Source organism: Tiliqua scincoides, chromosome 3, assembly GCF_035046505.1.
Source record: "Tiliqua scincoides isolate rTilSci1 chromosome 3, rTilSci1.hap2, whole genome shotgun sequence".
Classification (NCBI taxonomy): domain Eukaryota; kingdom Metazoa; phylum Chordata; class Lepidosauria; order Squamata; family Scincidae; genus Tiliqua; species Tiliqua scincoides.
This window is the reverse complement of record NC_089823.1, coordinates 79,037,649-79,057,307: the sequence shown is the minus strand read 5'-3', so window position 1 is coordinate 79,057,307 and position 19,659 is coordinate 79,037,649. Positions and strand designations below refer to the sequence as shown.

General features: G+C 41.7%; 2 protein-coding genes across 3 annotated transcripts in view; one reads left to right on the top strand and one right to left on the bottom strand.

Moving 5' to 3' along the window:
- Window positions 1-19,659, bottom strand: part of CTPS2 (CTP synthase 2) — a 93,083-nt gene that overhangs the window by 25,811 nt on the left and 47,613 nt on the right. The gene's annotated exons all lie outside the window — the stretch shown is intronic.
- Window positions 2,687-3,816, top strand: S100G (S100 calcium binding protein G). Its single transcript, XM_066619170.1, has 2 exons — window positions 2,687-2,828; window positions 3,722-3,816. Exons 1-2 carry the CDS (start codon window positions 2,687-2,689, stop codon window positions 3,814-3,816), a joined length of 237 nt encoding a protein of 78 aa, XP_066475267.1.

Genomic DNA, 19,659 nt, shown 5'->3' with positions numbered 1-19,659 from the left:
AGTACGAAGCCTAAGTTGGTTGAATCTTGTGGTGCATTTGACAAAAAGGATTGGTTTGACAGTGAATGTAGGAATCTTAAGGTGTGTATTAGGGCTTCTTATTTAGATTTTAGAAAGTACAATGACTCCAAGTGTTTGGTTAAATACTCTATCCTTAAAAAACAACTAAGTGTTTTATTGACAGAGAAAAAGAAAAGGTTTGTTTTAACTCAGTGGAACAAGCTGCATCAAGCAATTCAACAAAAAAATAATAAACAATTTTGGGCAGTTGTAGCAGGTTCGTGTAGATCAGAAACATACGACCCTGCTATTATTCCATCATCTACATGGGTTCAACACTTCACAGACATTTTTTACGATAAGAGCAAATCCCCAGACGCCTACCCTGACTTCACCTCTGTGGATCTGCCTATCTGGCCTCCTGTGACCCCGGGGGAAATTAAAGAACTAATTATGCAATTGAAGCCAGGGAAGGCTGCAGGTCCAGATGAAATACCACCTGAGCTTTTAAAAGGCGATCCGGAATGGTGGGCCCAGTTACTTGCCCACGTCTTTACAGTGATTGACAGTTCTGGCCTATTGCCCAATGTCTGGCTTACAGCGACAGTTATTCCTATCCATAAAAAGGGTGACCCTACCACACCAGGAAATTTTCGGCCCGTTAGTTTGCTTTCTGTAATAGGTAAGATTTATGCTAAATATCTATGCAATAAACTTACTCTCTGGGTTACTTCGCAAGGCCTCTTAGGCCCCGAGCAATCTGGCTTCTGTCGGGGCAAATCAACTTTGGACAATTGTTTGATCCTATCTCATTTGGCCCATAAGCAGGTTAGGATATGCAAGGCTCGCCTTTATGTAGCCTTCCTTGATCTGAAAGGTGCCTTCGATTCTGTGGATAGGGAGCTTCTTTGGTCCAAGTTGGAAAACATGGGGATTGATAAAAGATTGTTGCTGCTGATTAGGTCCCTCCATCTAAATACTTCATGCAGGGTTAGACGCTCCTGGAGTGGGAATCTAACTCATTCCATCGCTACCAACAAAGGGGTCAAACAGGGCTGTGTCTTGGCCCCCATGCTTTTCAATCTGTTTCTAAACAACCTTGCCCCATCCCTGAAGGAAGTAGATAGCCATTGCCCGAAGCTTGGCGCAAGCCAAGTGCCGCTACTTCTGTATGCGGATGATGCAGTACTGATATCCCGTACTAGGATTGGCCTAAAACGTCTGCTGAATCGCACTGAAGAGTATCTTCTGTCCAACAAATTGCAAATCAACTATGCTAAATCTAAGATAATGATATTTGCCAATAGATGAAAGGCTTTTAAGTGGTCTTGTAATGGCAATAAAATGGAGCAGGTTAAGCATTTCAAGTATCTGGGAATCAACTTCCATTACAGGCTCACTTGGGCTTTTCATCGTAAGGCAGTGCAGAACGCATCCAAACTGGCGTCCTCAGCTATTTCCCGTTTCTTTTTTACCTGCGGCAATGGTTATGTTCCAGCTGCTCTGGAGGCATTTAAGGGAAAGATTCTTTCCCTGGTCCTTTATGGCTCTCCCGTCTGGTATAAGGCTATTACCCAACCATTAGAACGCATTCAAGCCTCCTTTCTACGGAAGATTTTGGGTTTACCCAGGTGCGTTCCCTACTCGGTTCTGTGTCTTGAGGTGGGGTTAATTCGGCTAAAGACGACTGCTTGGCTTAGATTACTGAAATTTTGGTTTAGGACTTTATTTAACCCTACCTCCTCTGGTCTAATGCTCCAATTATTGTCGGATTCAGTCCTGCCATTAGAGATCACTGATCTTCTAACCAAGTTCAAGTCAATAGGGCTGGACACTGCAGAGCTAGGCATGATTGGGTGTGATGCTGCTTACAGAATCGTCAAAGAAAGAATTCTTGACATCGAACAACAAGAGCTGTTTAGTGCCGCCAGAACCACATGCTCTCCACTCTATCTCCATGTTCCAATCGGTTTTGGGAAACTGGCCTCCTTCTTTTATCACCTGGAGTGCCCACAGACTCGGAGAGCATTCACACTTGCAAGATGTAATGCTCTTCCATCAGCCATGTTATCGGGCAGGTTCAGTGGTATTCCCTACTCGGAGAGGAAATGCAAGTGTGGTAGGGATTGTATTGAGACCATAACACATACCCTTTTCTACTGCCCACTTCATGATGTCTCACGCAAGAAATATCTAGGCCCTTTGCTAACTAGGATGCAGGGCTGGGAGGACTCAATCATGCTTCAGTCTCTCCTTTCCACATCTGACTCTGAGACCCTTGTTAGGGTCGCTGCCTTTTTATCTGGGGTAATTGCCAGGCAGAGCTCTGGAACTCTGGGCAGTATGTGAGGAAAAGACTGATGTCTATGTTGTGGTGTCTTTGTATATTTTTGTTTTGTTTTGTTCTTTCTCTGTATTTTATGCCAATAAAGGTCTACTGAACTGAACTGAACTGAACCTCTAACCTTCAAAATTACACAACTATGACAATGCAGTTGGTGCCGCCCTTCCTGGTACCAAGGACTGAAAGCTCAGTCTCCTGCTGATCAGGATGTTCTCAGTGTTCAAACCATTTTACATCACGCTTTCATGATGTATTTTTGTTGGGTTATCCTTTTTTCTAATTCTTCTATTTTTCTAATGCAAACACTAAATTGAAACACTACATTTTCAGGTTTTCTGTAAGATGGCCGGCAAATCTACTGAAGAACTGAGAAAGATTTTCACTCAGTTTGCTTCAAAAGAAGGTGACCCCAGCCAGCTATCCCAAAGTGAATTGAAAGAATTAATTCAAAAAGAATTTCCAGACTTACCAAAGGCAAGTTCAAGTCATTTTCTTTACACAGCACTGTGCCTGGAAGTGTACAGAAATGTACTAATGCCTCCACAGACATACAGTTTACCAAAGCATTACATTACTTGGAGGCAGACTGAACAGGTCTGCAGCAAGATTGAGTTTTAAAGGAAACAAGTCTCAAGCACTTCTAGTTTGTGTAACAGTCACAAAAAGTGACTTTTATTTTTATAAACACTCCTCAAATGATTCAATCCACTTCCTTTTGCTAAGGTAAAGCATTTGGAGCAGTAGTTCACCTGTTCTATGTCAGTGTTTGTCAAGGGCATCCTTGAAGCTGAGGACACAATCAATAATGGGCAACAGTTTAGTTGAGCATATGTGTCTTCCACAGCAGCAACTGATCTGACACTTTCAAGAAACTTGTTTGTAACTGAAACATCAATTGTTAAAAGTCAATTTCAATTCCAGAATTTTACTGAGGATAAATCTGGAGTGACCAGGACTCCAGTCCTAAACACAATGACTTAGGAGTTACATTAATTTTAATGGACATTATGTCTGAGCAAGTGTGTTTAGTATTATGTTATTAATGCAGCTGTATTGTGAAAGGACTGAAGAAGCCAATGTCAGTAGGTAAGATGGAAACAAAACTAAGGGCACAATCCTAACCAGGTCTACTCAGAAGTAAGTCCTATTTTGTTCAGTGGGGCTTACTCTAGGAAAGTGTGGTTGGATTGCAGCCTAAAAGAAAAAGGACATGTTGATTTAGGAGGAATGGAGCAAGCTCAGTGATGTACACATACAGCAGAGACTGCATTACAAAAATAGTAAATATGAAGATATCCAAAGTACTGTCATTGTTTGTTATCAAGGTTTAACACTACTTATAAAACTCTTTTGCCTTATTTAAACCACAGATTTCACCTATTGATGTCATATTCAAAGAGATGGACAAGAATAATGATGGAGAGATCAGCTTTGAAGAGTTTGAGGCTGTTATAAGGAACATAAAAGGGTGAGGCCAGTAACACACCCACAAAAGGATGGAAGAATACTACTATTTAAAGAAAGCAACACAAAATCATACAGAAAAAACCCATAAAGCCACAGATTTGTTTCTTTCTGCAACAGGAGATTATGATTATGCAATTAAAAAAAAGTTTTAGTAAGGCACGCTGCTTTATTTACTAGGCTATCTTTTCATTTTGGGTACAATCTACAAAGAATATTTCTCTCTCTCTCTCTCTCTCTCTCTCTCTCTCTCTCTCTGTGTGTGTGTGTGTGTGTGTGTGTGTATACTGCTTTTTTCATCATCAGATTTCTCCTCAGATATTACTGAAAGCAGTTAACGCAGGCAGGCAGTCCTAGACCCAAAAATTTTATAGTATTGTTCTATATAAAGAATATTTATTTTGCTAATGCTCTTCAAATAACTGGTAGTTGAGCAATACCATAGTCCTCACTATAAAACTAGATGAAACACCTACTGCTTGAGCTAACAAGAATTTGGTCTATGGATTCTGGGGGAGGGGAGAGAAGGAGAGGTGATACTAAAGGCAACACTACACTTCTCCCTCTAGTTTGATTGTGATTGCTGCAGCCAAGGCTGGCCTAGTCATGAGGCCAACAGAAGTGGTGAACTGCAGGGAAGTGATGAACTATTGAGAAGTACTCTACATCTGCCTGCCATCCCTCCTTTGGCCCATAGCCAACTGAGCTGTTTCAATCAGCTCCACTCCTCTCCTTGCTCGCTGAGAGTAAGTGGGAAGAGGACTGGGGCAGTGGCAATCCACCTCTTCATTGAGCACGCTGTTGCTGTGAGTAATCACAGCAGCAAAGCTGCAAAAAAAACCACAGCAGTACAATTCACTTTGGATTGCTTGGTTTCATGACCCATCAGAAAAGGGTGACTCAGCTGATTCTCCTCCCCCTCCTGGCCCACCCAGCAAAAAAAAGGAGGTGCGCCAGGAGAAGGAGGTGGATTCTCCCACTCATCTCCTTCCTCTTACCTGCTGCTCCAGAGCTAACTTTCCCTGCTTTTTTGAAATGAACAGGATGATTGGTGCATGGATGTGGTAAATGCAGCAGCTAAACTGCTTGGTATAGCAAACAATTTAGAAGTCATGTATGCGCAAGCCCAAGACTTAGTAACTCTGAATTCCAAACAATGAGTTGGATCCAAAGAACTGCATGACTCGTTTGGCACGCCCAAGGGAGATCTGAACTTGTGTTTCATGAACGACAGCTTCCCCCGCCACATGGAAAAACTATTTTGAAACTGAGGAAAATATGAAGAAAAAAACAGCCATATGACAAGGATATTTGCCACTCAAAAAGAGCCTAAACAGCTCTTTGGATCAAAGTCTATATAAATGACCTTCATAAAATATCTTGCTATAATCTTATGCATGTATATGCAGAAGTAAGTACCCTGAATTCAATGGGAGTTACTCCCAAGACCACATGCATAGAATTGCAGCCCTACAGTCCTAAGGGAAATTTGGACATTTTCCATTTCTAAAGGAGAATTGTAACAAATACCTTCTTTATAAAGGTAGACAATTTCTGTATTCATTATTTCAAACATGAAAGAGTAAGCTTACGGGAAGAACATGTTAAGATTAGGATTTAAATTGAGGCTGCATTCTCCTCACCACTTTTCTTACGACAAGGAAATTTTTTTAAAGTATGTCCTTGCACTCAGATCCACATGAAACTAAAATACATGAGGAATGTATTTACGTGTTCAGATTGTGAGTTTGGAAAACCCAATTTTTAAGGCTTACTGAACTCTTATTAGATACACATGGGCCCATTCCATCTCAAGCTTTCAAGTGGTTTGGTAAATAGACTACGTTTTCCTCCAAGGTATGGAAAGTAACTTGAAAGTGTAGAATAGCATCAATCATTTTGAACATTAACTTCAAAGTTGTTTTATGGGCCCTAAGATTTCATAGAATGAATATATGATTGTGTCTGTGACAACTTACTGGGTTGTTTTGCCCTGCCAGGTAGCAAAGACAATCTTATCACACTTCCACAGGGCAGGACGTCTGGTCTAGAGGGTAGAGCCTCTGTCTGCCTGAAGATAACATCCACAAGGTCGCCAGTTCGAGGCCACCAGCACCATGCGACCTTGGAGCAGCTGACAAGCTGAAGCCGAGCAATTCCATCTGCTCAGAGCGTGGGAGGATGGAGGCCAGAATGTGAAGCCAAATTGGAATGAAACACCTTGAATGTAGTAGTTCTTGAAAGAAAGAACCTTCTTTGAAATTGTAAAAATCCCTATTTAAATAGGGATTTAGATAAAGCCTGCCTATGTAAACCGCCTTGAATAAAGTCTTGAATAAAGACCAAGAAAGGCGGTATATAAATACCTGTTGTTATTATTATTATTATTATTATTATTATTATTATTATTATTATTATTATTATTATTATTATTTAATATAAATCAGTGGGTACCAAGTGAATACATGCAGACTGTGGTAAGATTTCACTTAATAAATGGTCATTAGCATAGACGGAAGGGCTGTAACTCAGTGGAAGACCAACAGCATGCAAAAGGCCCAAGTTCCAATTCTTAAAAAATTTCCAGTGGTTAGCCCAAACCTAACTTGTGCTGGAACAGGCAGGCTGGTGGGCCTGTGCTGTATCCAGTGCAAGTTGGGACTGTCTGAGGCTTGCCGGAGGCAAGGGGAAACTTTTCCCCTTACCCAGGGGAGAGCCACAGCAGCCCTAATGGGTCTACTCGGATGTGCACTACCTCAAGAGGTGGCGCAAATCCAAGTAGCCTGGAGCTGCCCAGGGCTGCCCAGGAACGGGGACAGGATCTGGCATAACTAGGGGCCCAATGGCCCCTGGGAACATCCACCACCAACCCTCCACCTGCCCCATATTGCCCCCTCCCACCTCCTCACTGCCCTCCACACGGCCCTCGCGCTAGCTGAGCTTGGTCAATGCAAACTCACCTGGCCTGGGGCTCGCGCTGGTGTGGGGAGGCTGGCACGCATTCATGTACCAGCCTATCTCCCTGAAAAGTGGTGCAAAAGTGCTTTATGGTACTTTCACAACACACTTTGGCCAGTGTAAGGGCCTTGTGCTGGCCAAAGAGGCAATCAGGATTGTGCCCTAAGTCAGAGAAAAAATTATGTCTGAATCTTGGACAGCCTCTGCCAATCAATGCCAACAATACTAAGCTACAGAAACCAATGAGTCAGTATGAGGCACTTCTGATGCCCTCATTCATTCATAGTCTTTGTGATAGGTATGAAATCAAAATATCTGTGGTATAATTGCATTCCCAAATTCTTGACCTACTGTCCTGTTGTCTTCAAGATAAAATAAAACATGCTATAATGTAGACAATTACATATTCCAGCATCTGGCAGATAGGAATTACTCTATAGCCTTTAAGGAAACGGAAAAGCTACAAACTACAAATGAAACATGAATATTTTATGAAAAGCAAGCAACAGATGACTAGAGCTGTGATGCAGAATATGGGAAAGGTGGTTTCACTTAAGGATTTGGAAAACTCACTAAGGGATGGGTGGTTTCATTTTTGGATATTAAAAAAACTATTGAGGGATGGGTGGATTCATTTTAGAATTTGGAAATCTGCTGACCCAGGACAGATATGACAATTAGTTCTATTGTATCAGATATTCAACAAATAATTGAACTTGTTGAACTATTGCTAATAAGCACCTGAATCCACAGATGTAGCCACACCTCATTGTATACCTCTGTATTATTCACAGATAGAATGAAAAGAGTTGGGAGTGGTGCTTATTAACTGATACATGGGTAGAGTCTGAAATTCTGCTCTGATATACTGACAAACACTCTATGATGGCAATCCTAACTTCACTTTCATGGGAGTAAGTCCCACTGAACACAACAGGACTTACTTCTGAGTAGACCTGGTCAGGATTGTGCCCTAAAGCTTGTATCTCTGAAGACAAATGCAGATCTGATCATTTTACACTGCAATCCTATATTCAGTGGGGCCTAGTACTAAGAAAGTGCACAGAGCTTGTAGCCTCATTTTAGCAAGTGCCAATTTCAATTAGAAAACATATTTGTTATTTCCATTCCTGAAACAATAGTTAGGCTAATCCTATAACACTGCTATCACAACAAGATAGTGATCATGTGTCCACTGTCAGAAAGTGCCCTAGCTTTGTTTTCAAGTTGAGTTATAGAATTTTTACAGCTAATGTTAACTGAAGGTTCAGAATGGTTTGAGGCTAGATACTGTATTTCATAAGGAGTCAGTGGCAGACAAAGTGGGTGGCTGGGGGGCCCCAGGTACCAGGCCACAAGGGGTGACTGGGGCAACACTCTACCCAAAGCACTTCGGGTGTTTCCTGTGCTCTCCACGTAGGGGAGGGGGTGTAGCATTCGCTGCTTGAAGTGGAGAATACAGCAAAGCTGGGCCCATCCTCCCTCTGTTGCCTCCAAATGGAGCCATTCTGGAAGGAGGGTGTAGTCCTGTGTAGGTTCTGGGTGATGCAGTGATGCAAGGGGGTGACATTTCTGCACCACTGTGTTGCCCTCCGGGTGCCAGGAGGCTTTGAGACACCACTATATGGAATAGCTGAAAGTTACTGTTCTACACCATGGCCCTGGTCAAGATATGCTTTTAAATATAAATTCAAATAAGGCATGTTATTCTTAAAATAGTTAAAAGAATATTAAAACTGAAGATTCTAAATACAGGTTGAGACTTGTTATTCCTGAGGGTTCTGTTCCCAGAAGTGGATGGTAAAAAAGTGGATGGTGAAAATCGCACTAAAGCAAATCAAATTAAAAAACAAAGGCCCTTTGTCAGAGATTTAAAAACAGCCTTGCCAACCTTTGAAATGTTAAGCCAGAGTCATTAGGCAGACAATCCATTAATCAGTCTCTCTCCAGGTGAGCCAGAGACCACTCCCTTCACCCAGAGCAAAGTGATCTTTCTCTCACATGCTCAGAGGGAAGGGTGGGATCGCTTTGCCTTTGAATGAAGCTGGAGAATGATTGTCAGCTGACTGCCCCCTCCTTAAAGAAGTTATTGTTAAATGACTGACTGTGATTTTAAAGAGGTGTATTTTTTCCCTTCTCCAGGGATCAGCACATTCCTTCTCATTTGCAGTGACCATTCCTGTTGAGTCAAAAAATCTGTGTATAACAAGGTTGAACCTGTACATAGGATGATACCATTGTTCAATGCCATTCCCAAACATGTGCTCTCAAAACAAAACCTAAATTCTACAACATCAAAATAATTCTGGCAATAAAGTAGGACAATGTCATTATTCTGAATGGGGGAGGGATGAAGTGGTAGAGGGAGGTGGGAAATCAAAAAGATATAGTCCCAAAAAAGTCCCCCCAAAAGTCCCACCCAGCCCACAGTGGTCCTAAAAAAGAATTAAAGTTTCTAATGTAAGTTTGTCTGTTAAGCTTACAATGTAAGCAGACCAATGAAAGAAGCAACCTTTGAGCATCATTCTCTGTCTCCTTTTTCTTAGCTCTATGGCCGAAATCAGTAGGTTTGTGCATGCATTGATTTGATTTGCATATCAAATGCATATGTATCTGATGTACAGGTACCTGATGGTACCTGAAGGAAGAAGGCTGCCAACCCCTGCTCTGTGTATCACCTCTGGGGTAAAACATGATGCATGCCCTGGGTGCCAACTGGAGAGGGGGCACCAGAGCAGGCATTCCAATTGCTTCTTCACTTGGGAAGCAACTGGAGCACACAAACTGTCTCAACAGCAGGCCAGACAAAATTGCCCGACCAACTGCCAAGCGCACCCCCATGCTCCAACTGCTTCCCAACTGGGTAAGTAATTAGAGTGCATGTGCTCAGTAGCCAGTCAGTGAAATCACAAGCGCGTGCTTGTACTCTAACAGCTTCCTGAGTGGAGCAGCAATTGGAGTGCATGTACCCTAATGACGCCATTATGCTGTGGGGCATCATGACATTTCCCTGGGTGCCAAAAGCCCAGAGAACAATGAATAACTGCTATAATTAGGATTCTCCTTCTCCTTACATCTTCCTTTTTTACAATCCACAAAAGCTTTTGCTGAAATAAAAAAGAACATAAGAACAGCCCCACTGGATCAAGCCATAGGCCCATCTAGTCCAGCTTCCTGAATCTCACAGCGGCCCACCAAATGCCCCAGAGAGCACACCAGATAACAAGAGACCTGCATCCTGGTGCCCTCCCTTGCATCTGACATAGCCCATTTCTAAAATCAGGAGGTTGCACATACACATCATGGTTTGTAACCTATAATGGATTTTTCCTCCAGAAACTTGACCAATACCCTTTTAAAGGCATCCAGGACAGATGCCGTCACCACATCCTGCGGCAAGGAGTTCCACAGACCAACCAAACGCTGAGTAAAGAAATATTTTCTTTTGTCTGTCCTAACTCTCCCAACACTCAATTTTAGTGGATGTCCCCTGGTTCTGGTGTTATGTGAGAGTGTAAAGAGCATCTCTCTATCCACTCTGTCCATCCCCTGCATAATTTTGTATGTCTCAATCATGCCTCCCTTGAAGCATCTCTTTTCTAGGCTGAAGAGGCCCAAATGCCGCAGCCTTTCCTCAGAAGGAAGGTGCCCCAGCCCAGTAATTATCTTAGTCGCTCTCTTTTGCACCTTTTCCATTTTCAATGTGTTTCAAATTTTTAAATGAAGCTAAAAGACTACAGAACAGCTGGAGCAGAGAGCTGCAAATCAGAGCTTCCCTGGTTTGAATCTTGCCTCTGCCATGAACTAACTGCAGATGCTAACATTCAGTAAGAAAGTTCAATCTTTGGGGCTTTCCTTGGAATTGCTTGGCATGATGCCATCGACAACAGCGTTTAAGACCCTTCATATCCAGATAAGGGACATTGAAAAACAAGAGCTCCTAACGAATGCCCAAAAAACCTGTTCCCCACTTCATTTTGGATTACCCTGGCAGCTGATTTCAGCAGTAATTATTTAATTTTCTTCATGAATCCGCATGAACACAGAGTGTTTTCCCTAGCTAGATTTAATGCCCTTCCCTCAAATGAGAAGAAAGCTAGGTTTAATGCCAAACAACTCAAAGCATATCGCTGTGGCAAAGGTTCACTAGAGACAGTCCCCCATATTTTACTAAGCTGTATCCATTATTCAGATCAAAGGAGCCGTTTTTTACTCCCTCTCTTAGTGTCACTTAATGGATCTGATATGGACATTGTTAGACAATTACTAACTGGCAGGAATGAGGCTGTATCAATTAATATGGCTAAATTTCTTTACCATGATTATATAAGAATTGTCTCCGGAAGCTGAGCTTAATCAATGTATGATGTAGATAATTTTCTTGGACCATTATTTGGGTTTCTCTGTACATATGCCAATAAAGGTCTGAATTGAATTGCAGATGCTAACTAGGCAAGTAAGGGCGCAATCCTAACCAACTTTCCAGCACTGACATAGCTGTGCCAACGTGGAGTGCACAGCATCCTGCAGTGGGGAGGCAGTCAAGGGGGCCTCCTCAAGTTTCTGGCGAATTTGTGACCTTACCTTGGGGTTGCATTGCTACTAGGTCAGTTCTGGAAATTTGGTTAGGATTGGACCCTAAATCTCTCTCAGTTCCAGTTGCAAAATGAAGATAAAAATACCAATCTTACAGAATTATTATAAAGAAAGCATTGAGGTGATACACGTGAAGCACAAGCAATGTTATTATCCTTGGTTGTTTCTCCTCACCAAAGAGTGTTTCATAAACTGCACTCTGTCTGCCCCTGGACTTCTGGAGCTGGATTTCATCACCATTGGGTGCATGTTTTTCACAACTAGTGATTATTTCTGTGATAGGACATTCTTTTAGAGGATTCTGGAGAGGATTCTGCAAATTAACTTTTCCTGATCCACAATTACCTTCCACTTATCTTATTGCCTCTTCAATTTCTTTGACATACTAACCAGTAATTAATCTGTGTAGCTCTTGATACAGGATATGGTGATGCCATCTGACTTAGGGCAAAATCCTAACCAACTTTCCAGCACTGACCTAGCTGCAATGCGGCCCCAAGGTAAGGTAACAAACATGTCATTCCCTTGAGGAGGCCCCCTTGACTGCCTCCCCACTGCAGGATGCAGTACACACCTCATTGGCACAGCTATGTCAGTGCTGGAAAGTTGGTTAGGACTGCGCCCTTAGATTCCTTTAAAAGGGGCCTGCACAGATTCATGGAGGATAAGTCCATCACAGGTTACAAGTCATGATGGGTACATGCAACCTCCTGGTTTTAGAAGTAGGCTATATCTGAATGCCCGAAGCAAAGGAGTGGCAACAGGATGCAGGTATTCTGTTGCCTTGTGGGCTCCCTGGGGCATCAGGTGGGCCACTGTAAGATACAGGAAGTTGAACTAGATGGGCCTTTGGCCTGACCCAGCAGGGCTTATATAATGTCAGACATTTCTAGTCTAAAGAAACTCAGTGGAGAGAAATCTTGTTTAACAACCATCAACATATTAAATGAATGCCGGTTGTGCCTTGTTATCCACTGGGGTTCCATTCCAGATCCCTCAGTAGATTAAAAATACCAAATCAAGTGGATACCAAATCAATGGAAAAATAGCTTTAAAGACCCACTTCCAGGTTTCTGGCTTTATACCGATACATTCTGACAACAGAATGACAATAGAAGAGCAAGAAACCCAGTAGAGGGTCTTTAAAGACATCTTTAACCCTGAGAAGCTTGCAACCAGTGCAGTTTAACAGTACGAAGGTAGGAAATGGGATTTTGGCGCATTTTTCCCTTGTTATAAAGGAACATTTAAAGGTGGACCCCACTATCAAAGGTGAGACAAATCAGTGGATGCCAAAGCAGTGTATAACAAAGCACGACTGGCACATGACAATTCCTAGGAATTGGTTGAGTCAGCACTTCAAAATAACAACAACAACAACAACAACAACTTTATTTTTACCCCACCTTTCTCCCCGAAGGGACTCAAGGCAGCTTACAACAGGTTAAAACAGATTAAAAACATAATTTAAAAACAGATAAAAGCATATTAACACATATCATAAAAACAGTAGTCAGATAAAAAGTAGTAAAAAGGTAAAAAGAGCATAGAGCAGCAAGTCATAAAAGAATCAGGCCTGTAAAAAATTAAAAGATGTTGAAAAGATGTTAAAAAGGCCGAGAAGGCTTGTTTAAACAGAAGGGTCTTCAGGCTTCGCCGAAAAGTCTCAAGAGAGGGAGCCATTCTTAAGTCAAGGGGAAGGGAATTTCATAGCGTTGGTGCCACTACTGAGAAGGTCCTATTTCTAGCCACCACCCCATGTACGTCCCTAGGCGGCGGCATTTGTAAAAAGGCCTTCTCTGATGACCTAAGAGGACGAGCCGGATTGTACGGAAGTAGGCGATCTCTAAGATATCTTGGCCCAGAGCAGTATAGGGCTTTAAAGGTCAAAACCAGCACCTTGAATTGGGCCCGGAAATGAATGGGCAGCCAATGTAGCCGCTGGAGAAGCGGACTGACAGAGTCAAACCGCCTACCTCCAGTAACCACACGGGCCGCCGCATTCTGCACTAATTGCAGTTTCTGAACTGTCTTCAAGGGCAGCCCCACATAGAGCACGTTACAATAATCTAACCTTGATGTCACCGTGGCATGGATCACCATGGCCAGGTCTGCACGATCCAAGTACGGCCGCAGCTGGCGCACCAGCCGAAGCTGAGCGAAGGCCCCCCTAGCCATAGCCGCCACCTGGGAATCCAGGAGCAGCTGCGAGTCCAGGTGGATCCCCAAGCTGCAGACCTGCTCCTTCAGGGGGAGTGCAACCCCATTCAGCACAAGCTGGTAGTCCCGCACCTGCATCGAGGATTTCCGAACCAGGAGAGCCTCTGTCTTATCCGGATTTAATTTCAGCTTGTTCAAATTTCAGCTTTTACTTCAAAAGCTGAGTACCTTAGCATTCCTTTGTAAAAAGAGGTCTTTTCCACTATTCATGCCAGAGAATTCGTCTATTCGTTGGTCTGTGGAACTCCTTGCCACAGGATATGGTGACGGCATCTGGCCTAGACGCCTTTAAAAGGGGATTGGACAAGTTTCTGGAGGAAAAATCCATTATAGGTTACAAGCCATGATGTGTATGTGCAACCTCCTGATTTTAGAAATGGGCTATGTCGGATGCAAGGGAGGGCACCAGGATGCAGGTCTCTTGTTATCTGGTGTGCTCCCTGGGGCATTTGGTGGGCCGCTGTGAGATTCAGGAAGCTGGACTAGATGGGCCTATGGCCTGATCCAGTGGGGCTTTTCTTATGTTCTTATTGTTAGGGTAAGAGCACCATTTTTTGGGGCTAGAAAAGCCTTTTTCTACCTTTTATTTTCCTATATGACTTTCTTTTGTGATGAAATCCTTTGTTTCTGTGGGATTTATCCTTTCTCCCCACCAAAGTCTCCATAAAACTACTACTGTTGATTTCCTTTCATCCCTATCAAACTAGGCCACTGTACTGTAAAGCATATAAGGTTAACAACAGGTTGCATCAAAAGAACTATACATTTTCATAGATATTTATCAGGAAGCAGAAGGAAATGTTCAGGAAATTAAAAAGAAAAGGCTATATTCAGCAAAGGCTATATTGCTTCACGGCCAGCAATAATTTCAGAACGGAGTATCATCAAAGCTCCAGGTCAGTCTCCATGTCAATATGCGGATGGAATGTTGCCTGCAACATTCTATGTACACACCCAATTAATAAAGCTTACACTCACTGTGAAATGCGGAGGTGTTTAAATGAAGACAGTAATTAAAAAGGGAGTGACAGGTAGCACTCATCAGCAGATTAATTAGAGAATGCACAACTAAATTATTCATTTTGAGTATCCCTTTGTTGCTTCATTTGGTGGCTTGATTCATTTTGTTGGTTTTATTCAGCAATTTGCTTTGCTTCATGCCCACTTTGAATGGTTCCGTACAATTTTGATTCATTTTTAATAATTTCCCATTGGTTTCAATGAACAAAATTCAATTCAGAGAAATTTAAAATTACTTTTTAGAACTGGATGACATTTATGGGATGAAATATAAAACCCTCTATAAAGCCAGCTAAATTTGGCCAAAATACATGCTGGGGTTTTCATTCTAGGGGCAATTTAAGTTTAATAATTTTAAAAGGTTTCTCCTCCGTCGTGCAGCTTTTGTGGCCAATTTGTGGCATGAACATCAGAGATAATGTAAGGATGTCCCTAGGTAAGATCCCTACTATCTTTCAAAGAGACATGTGCCAGAATTCAGGAGATATCCATAAAAACAGTTTTAGAATTTTGATTTTGTACCGATTTTGTTTTGTGCTCAGTTTGCACAAATGTCATAGGAAAGTTCTCTGGGGAAAAAATTAAGAAAGACAGGCGCAGGACTCTCTCTGAGTGCTGGAAACAAACTAATAGAGAAAAGTACAAATGAAACACACACAAATCCAAAAAGCACAAGGTAATTTTGTTAGAGTGGAATGGGTAATTCAGGAACAACGGAATGGAAAAACAATGTATTGATTTAAATAAATTTAGCCAAAATGATTTTAAATGTTCATAGTTCCCTTCTAAGAATCATACTGATTAGGAAGCAAAAAGGAAGCACCAATTAGCAGCTTTCAATCAGCTGCTTGTGTGGTGCACAGTGAGCCTCACTCACAGCTCAGAGCTGTCAATCACATTGTTTCTTCCCTGTCTCCCCACAACAGCTTGGAAGCCATCTTCCACAAACAGAAGAAAAGATTCCAGGCAGACAAAGAAACAAAGGGAAAGAATAGCCAACTGAGGGCCAAATCCTATACAATTTCCCCGTGTGCTCCATCCTGCAGTGGGGAGGCAGTCACAGAGGTCTCCTCAAGGAATGGGAACATTTGTTCCCTTACCTCGGGGTTGCATTGCGACTACACCGGTGCTAGAAAGTTGGATAGGATTGGATCCCTCCCCCCCCCCCGGTTCTGCTTTGCTCACTTCAGAGGGATCTTGCTTTGTATAGCGCCCTCTCCAAAGTGAGGGTGATTTGATTCTGAATGCGATTTTGGGGGGATCAAATGCACACTCCAAATATGATTGAATTAGTGCTAGGCAACCTAGGATACAATACTGACAGTCTTTACTGTCAAAGTAAACTGGGGTGATCATCTGTGGATTTAAAACAAAGTCACTAACAAGGTTCTAATCCAGTAATTTACACCTGAATTTAGTTAAACAGAGTGGCAGAATTGCAATAACCTCCCTCTGTCACACACACATACATCCACACCCTCCCTCTCCTCACACAAAAGGTAACTTGTAACCTGTCTCAACATCAGATTACACAGCAAACCAGATTTCCATACTCTTACTATCTATGTTCAGACTGAAAGAGAAATACAGATATTGGGTTCAGGGAGATCCTGAGAACTAATTAATCTTTTATTGCATAGGTTTACTCTGAACCTGGGAAAAGTAACCTGGACAAGGAAAGAGGGCATACCCAAACCTGAGATTTACTCCTTTACAATACAATACTGGAAAGAAAAATATTTCTATGTTTATTGCGTAAGAGACAGATAAACACAAAGGTACCAATTAAGTTCACACCTAAACTTGAACTCAAATCTACAAACAGTCTAAACAAGGTGTCAGGGTAGTATTCAGAAAGATTACTACAAAATCTGACTATGGATGTAAACTAATCTTATTACCCAACAACTTCTATCCACAGTATTTATGGTAAGCAAGATTTAACAACAGTGCAATCCTATGCACATTTACCCAGGAGTAAGCTCCATGGTACAAAATTGGAGTTACACCTGAGTAAACATGCATAGGATTGTTCTATGAATCTCCTCTTACCATCCCTTAATATCAATCCAAGTATGGAAACAAATTAGCCTCCTTTCTGCTAGGCTACACAACTCCTAATCTTTCCATTTCATTTTATTAAACAGTTTAGTTTAATTAACTCCTTTAGTCCATTAGTTTGAGCACTACTAACATTTTCAGTTTACTTTTTCCTGTAAATTATGACTATATGAATAGGATAAAGACAAATATATAAGATGACTTTCAAAATACAGTACTAGGAAGAGGTTTGTATAAATATTACAAAAAAGAAAAATTACAGTGGAAAAAAAATTAAATGCCAATTGTAATTTGAATTAAACACCACTGAATTACTGGTACACTGCCCAATCCTATGCATGTCTACTCTGACATAAGTCCCATTAGAGTCAATGGGGCTTACTCCCAGGAAAGTATGGATAGGATTGGGCTGACAGTTAACAAATTATGGCTGCAATCCTAACCACACTTTCCTGAGCGTAAGCCCCACTGAACAAAATAGGACTTAGAAGTAGTCCTGGTTAGGATTGTGCCTTATGATGAATTAACATTTAATATTGTCCTTATGGACAAAATTCCAACATGTTAAAACAGAACTGATTTTTAAAACAGATTTAACATTATGAACATACCTTCTTGAATGTGAGTAATCAAAACTGAACAGTGTCTCATATGAAATAGTGTGGGCATCCAATTAAGCAGTATTAATACTTCTTTTACAAGAAATTCCTAAAATTACAATGAATTGCTTTCTCTGTGACCAAACTATTGGGTTTATTGTTACATTATGATTGATTGACCAAGATATCAGAGTCTTTCTTTTTTTTTGTTTCGAATGAATGGATTTTATTATCTCTTATTGGGACTAACTAGTTGATACACTGATTACTTCAAGTTTGCATGTACATCAGCCACTCTGAGATGACTCTGGATCAGCTCCTGACTCCAGCCAAAAGAGATCTTCCCCCTGAGGCAAAGTGCAGCAATGAGGAAAATCTGAATCGAGGTTTAAGATCCCCATTGTGGTCCCAGAGTGGATCTTGGCCTTGCGTGGCTGCTAGTTTCATTTCATAAAACAAAGACACTAGCTCAAATCACAAAGGCTGCATTCTTTTTTAAACTCTAGCCTGCTAGGAGCTTAAAAAAAAAAACTCTTCTAGCACTAGAAGAGCTTTTTTTTAAAGCAGCTAGCAGGCTAGGGGCACATTCTTTTTTAGGTTCTAGCATGTTAGTCACACTAGAATTTTTCCTAGCAAGCTCAGAGCTAGAAAAGATGGCCACCACAATTCTTACCTCACTTCTGTCTCTTTTCTATCAAAACGAATGCAGGAACCTATCAAGAACATGGTGGCCTCCATAGTGCAGGCAGTTTATGATGACAAATGGCAACATCCATACAATTTATTTTAATGATGGCATGCCATTTCTGTGTTTTTAAAATAACAGTGCTGGAAGCATGTTGAAGCATGCTGGAAGTGTCACTTCCACATTTTTTCTAGCCAAAAAAAACAAAAAACAGCCAAAGTCAGCCAATCTTTAAAAAAAAAAAAATCATTATATCCTCCAGCTCAGTGTTTCCCAAATTTTTAGCACTGGGAACAACTTTTTAAAATGACACTCTATTGAGATCACCTAGCTTTACAAGACTTTAAAACAAACAAAATTTCACCTTACCAGCTGCTCAAACCTCTGTTTTTATCCTTGTTAATATGGTGGTGAGAGAGTAACTTCTGGAACATTGCTGAGTTCCACATTCAACAGATCGGGACTATTCTAGTGGTCTTGAATTCCCCTTCGCCTGGCCTTCGATAAGAACTGAGGCACAGTTGCCTACTCACAAGTTTCTATGCTTCAGTTTCTCTTTCCATAGGGCTCAATACATTTTACTTGTCAGCTATCAGCTTGTTAGTTTCACAACCCACCAACAAACTGGTAAAGACCCATTGTTTGGGAAACACCGCTCTATTTATAAAGGACAAATGTAAAATCCATTTCAAAAGTATATTTCAAAAATATACTGTTTATGTATATGTATGTATAAGTCAGGCAAGAAGATCTCTTCTGTTACAATATCTTGATTTTCACAAAAGGCAAAGCTCTTTCACAGCCCAATCCTATGCTGCCCAGTGCTCCCAATGCCTCCTAAGGGGAAGGGGACCTTTGTTCCCTTCCCCCGGGTAAAGGGCCTTACAATGGGGCTACTCAACAGGGTTAAGTCATCCTGTGTCAGGCCAGGAGGCTCAATGTGGGGATTTGGATCCGTTGGAGCTTTCTGCTTTGCTTGTCCCACCACCTCCTGTCCCCCACCTTCTCCTGATCTCCCCCCATGCCCCCACTCACCTTTCTGTTGCCCAGCACTCACCCGGAGTGCCAGGCAGTGTTTGATAAGCTTCTGCTCAGCGCTGACTCAGCGCGGGCTCACGCTGAGCCAGCACTGCCACCCGCTCTGCACAGAGTGTAGCAGATGTGGTTTACAGCACATTTGTGATGCTCAGCCCTGGCACTGGACTGCCTGCACTGGATTAGGCCCTTGAAAGGATTTGTATTTTTTGATGTCATTACATTATTAGCTTTGGGCCCCCCCAGGAAAAAGCAACACAAAATGGAGACTAATAAAATAAAGTAAAATACCTTCCCATGACATGTATTTGGCTCTGCAAACCTTGTAAGAATCCTTGTGAAGTTATTCCTATTGACATCTCATAAGAAGTACAAGCATGAATGGAAACAAGCATGAAATACTGTGAGATATGAAAGGATGTTAAGGAAAATTTTCTGTAGATCTGGCAAAGTGTAGTCAGCTGTCAAAAATCAAATTAACTTCTATTTAGATTCTGCCCTTCCCCCAAAGCTCACATTTTATAGCTGCCTATCCACACACACTGTAGGCTGAAGTACTCAATATGTCTAACCTGTCAGCATGTTGCTTTAACAAAAAGGCACATTTCATAATCAGGGTGGAGTGGGAGCAGCCAAAACTTATAAAAGGGTGTCCAATCCCAACCCATTGCTTCTCA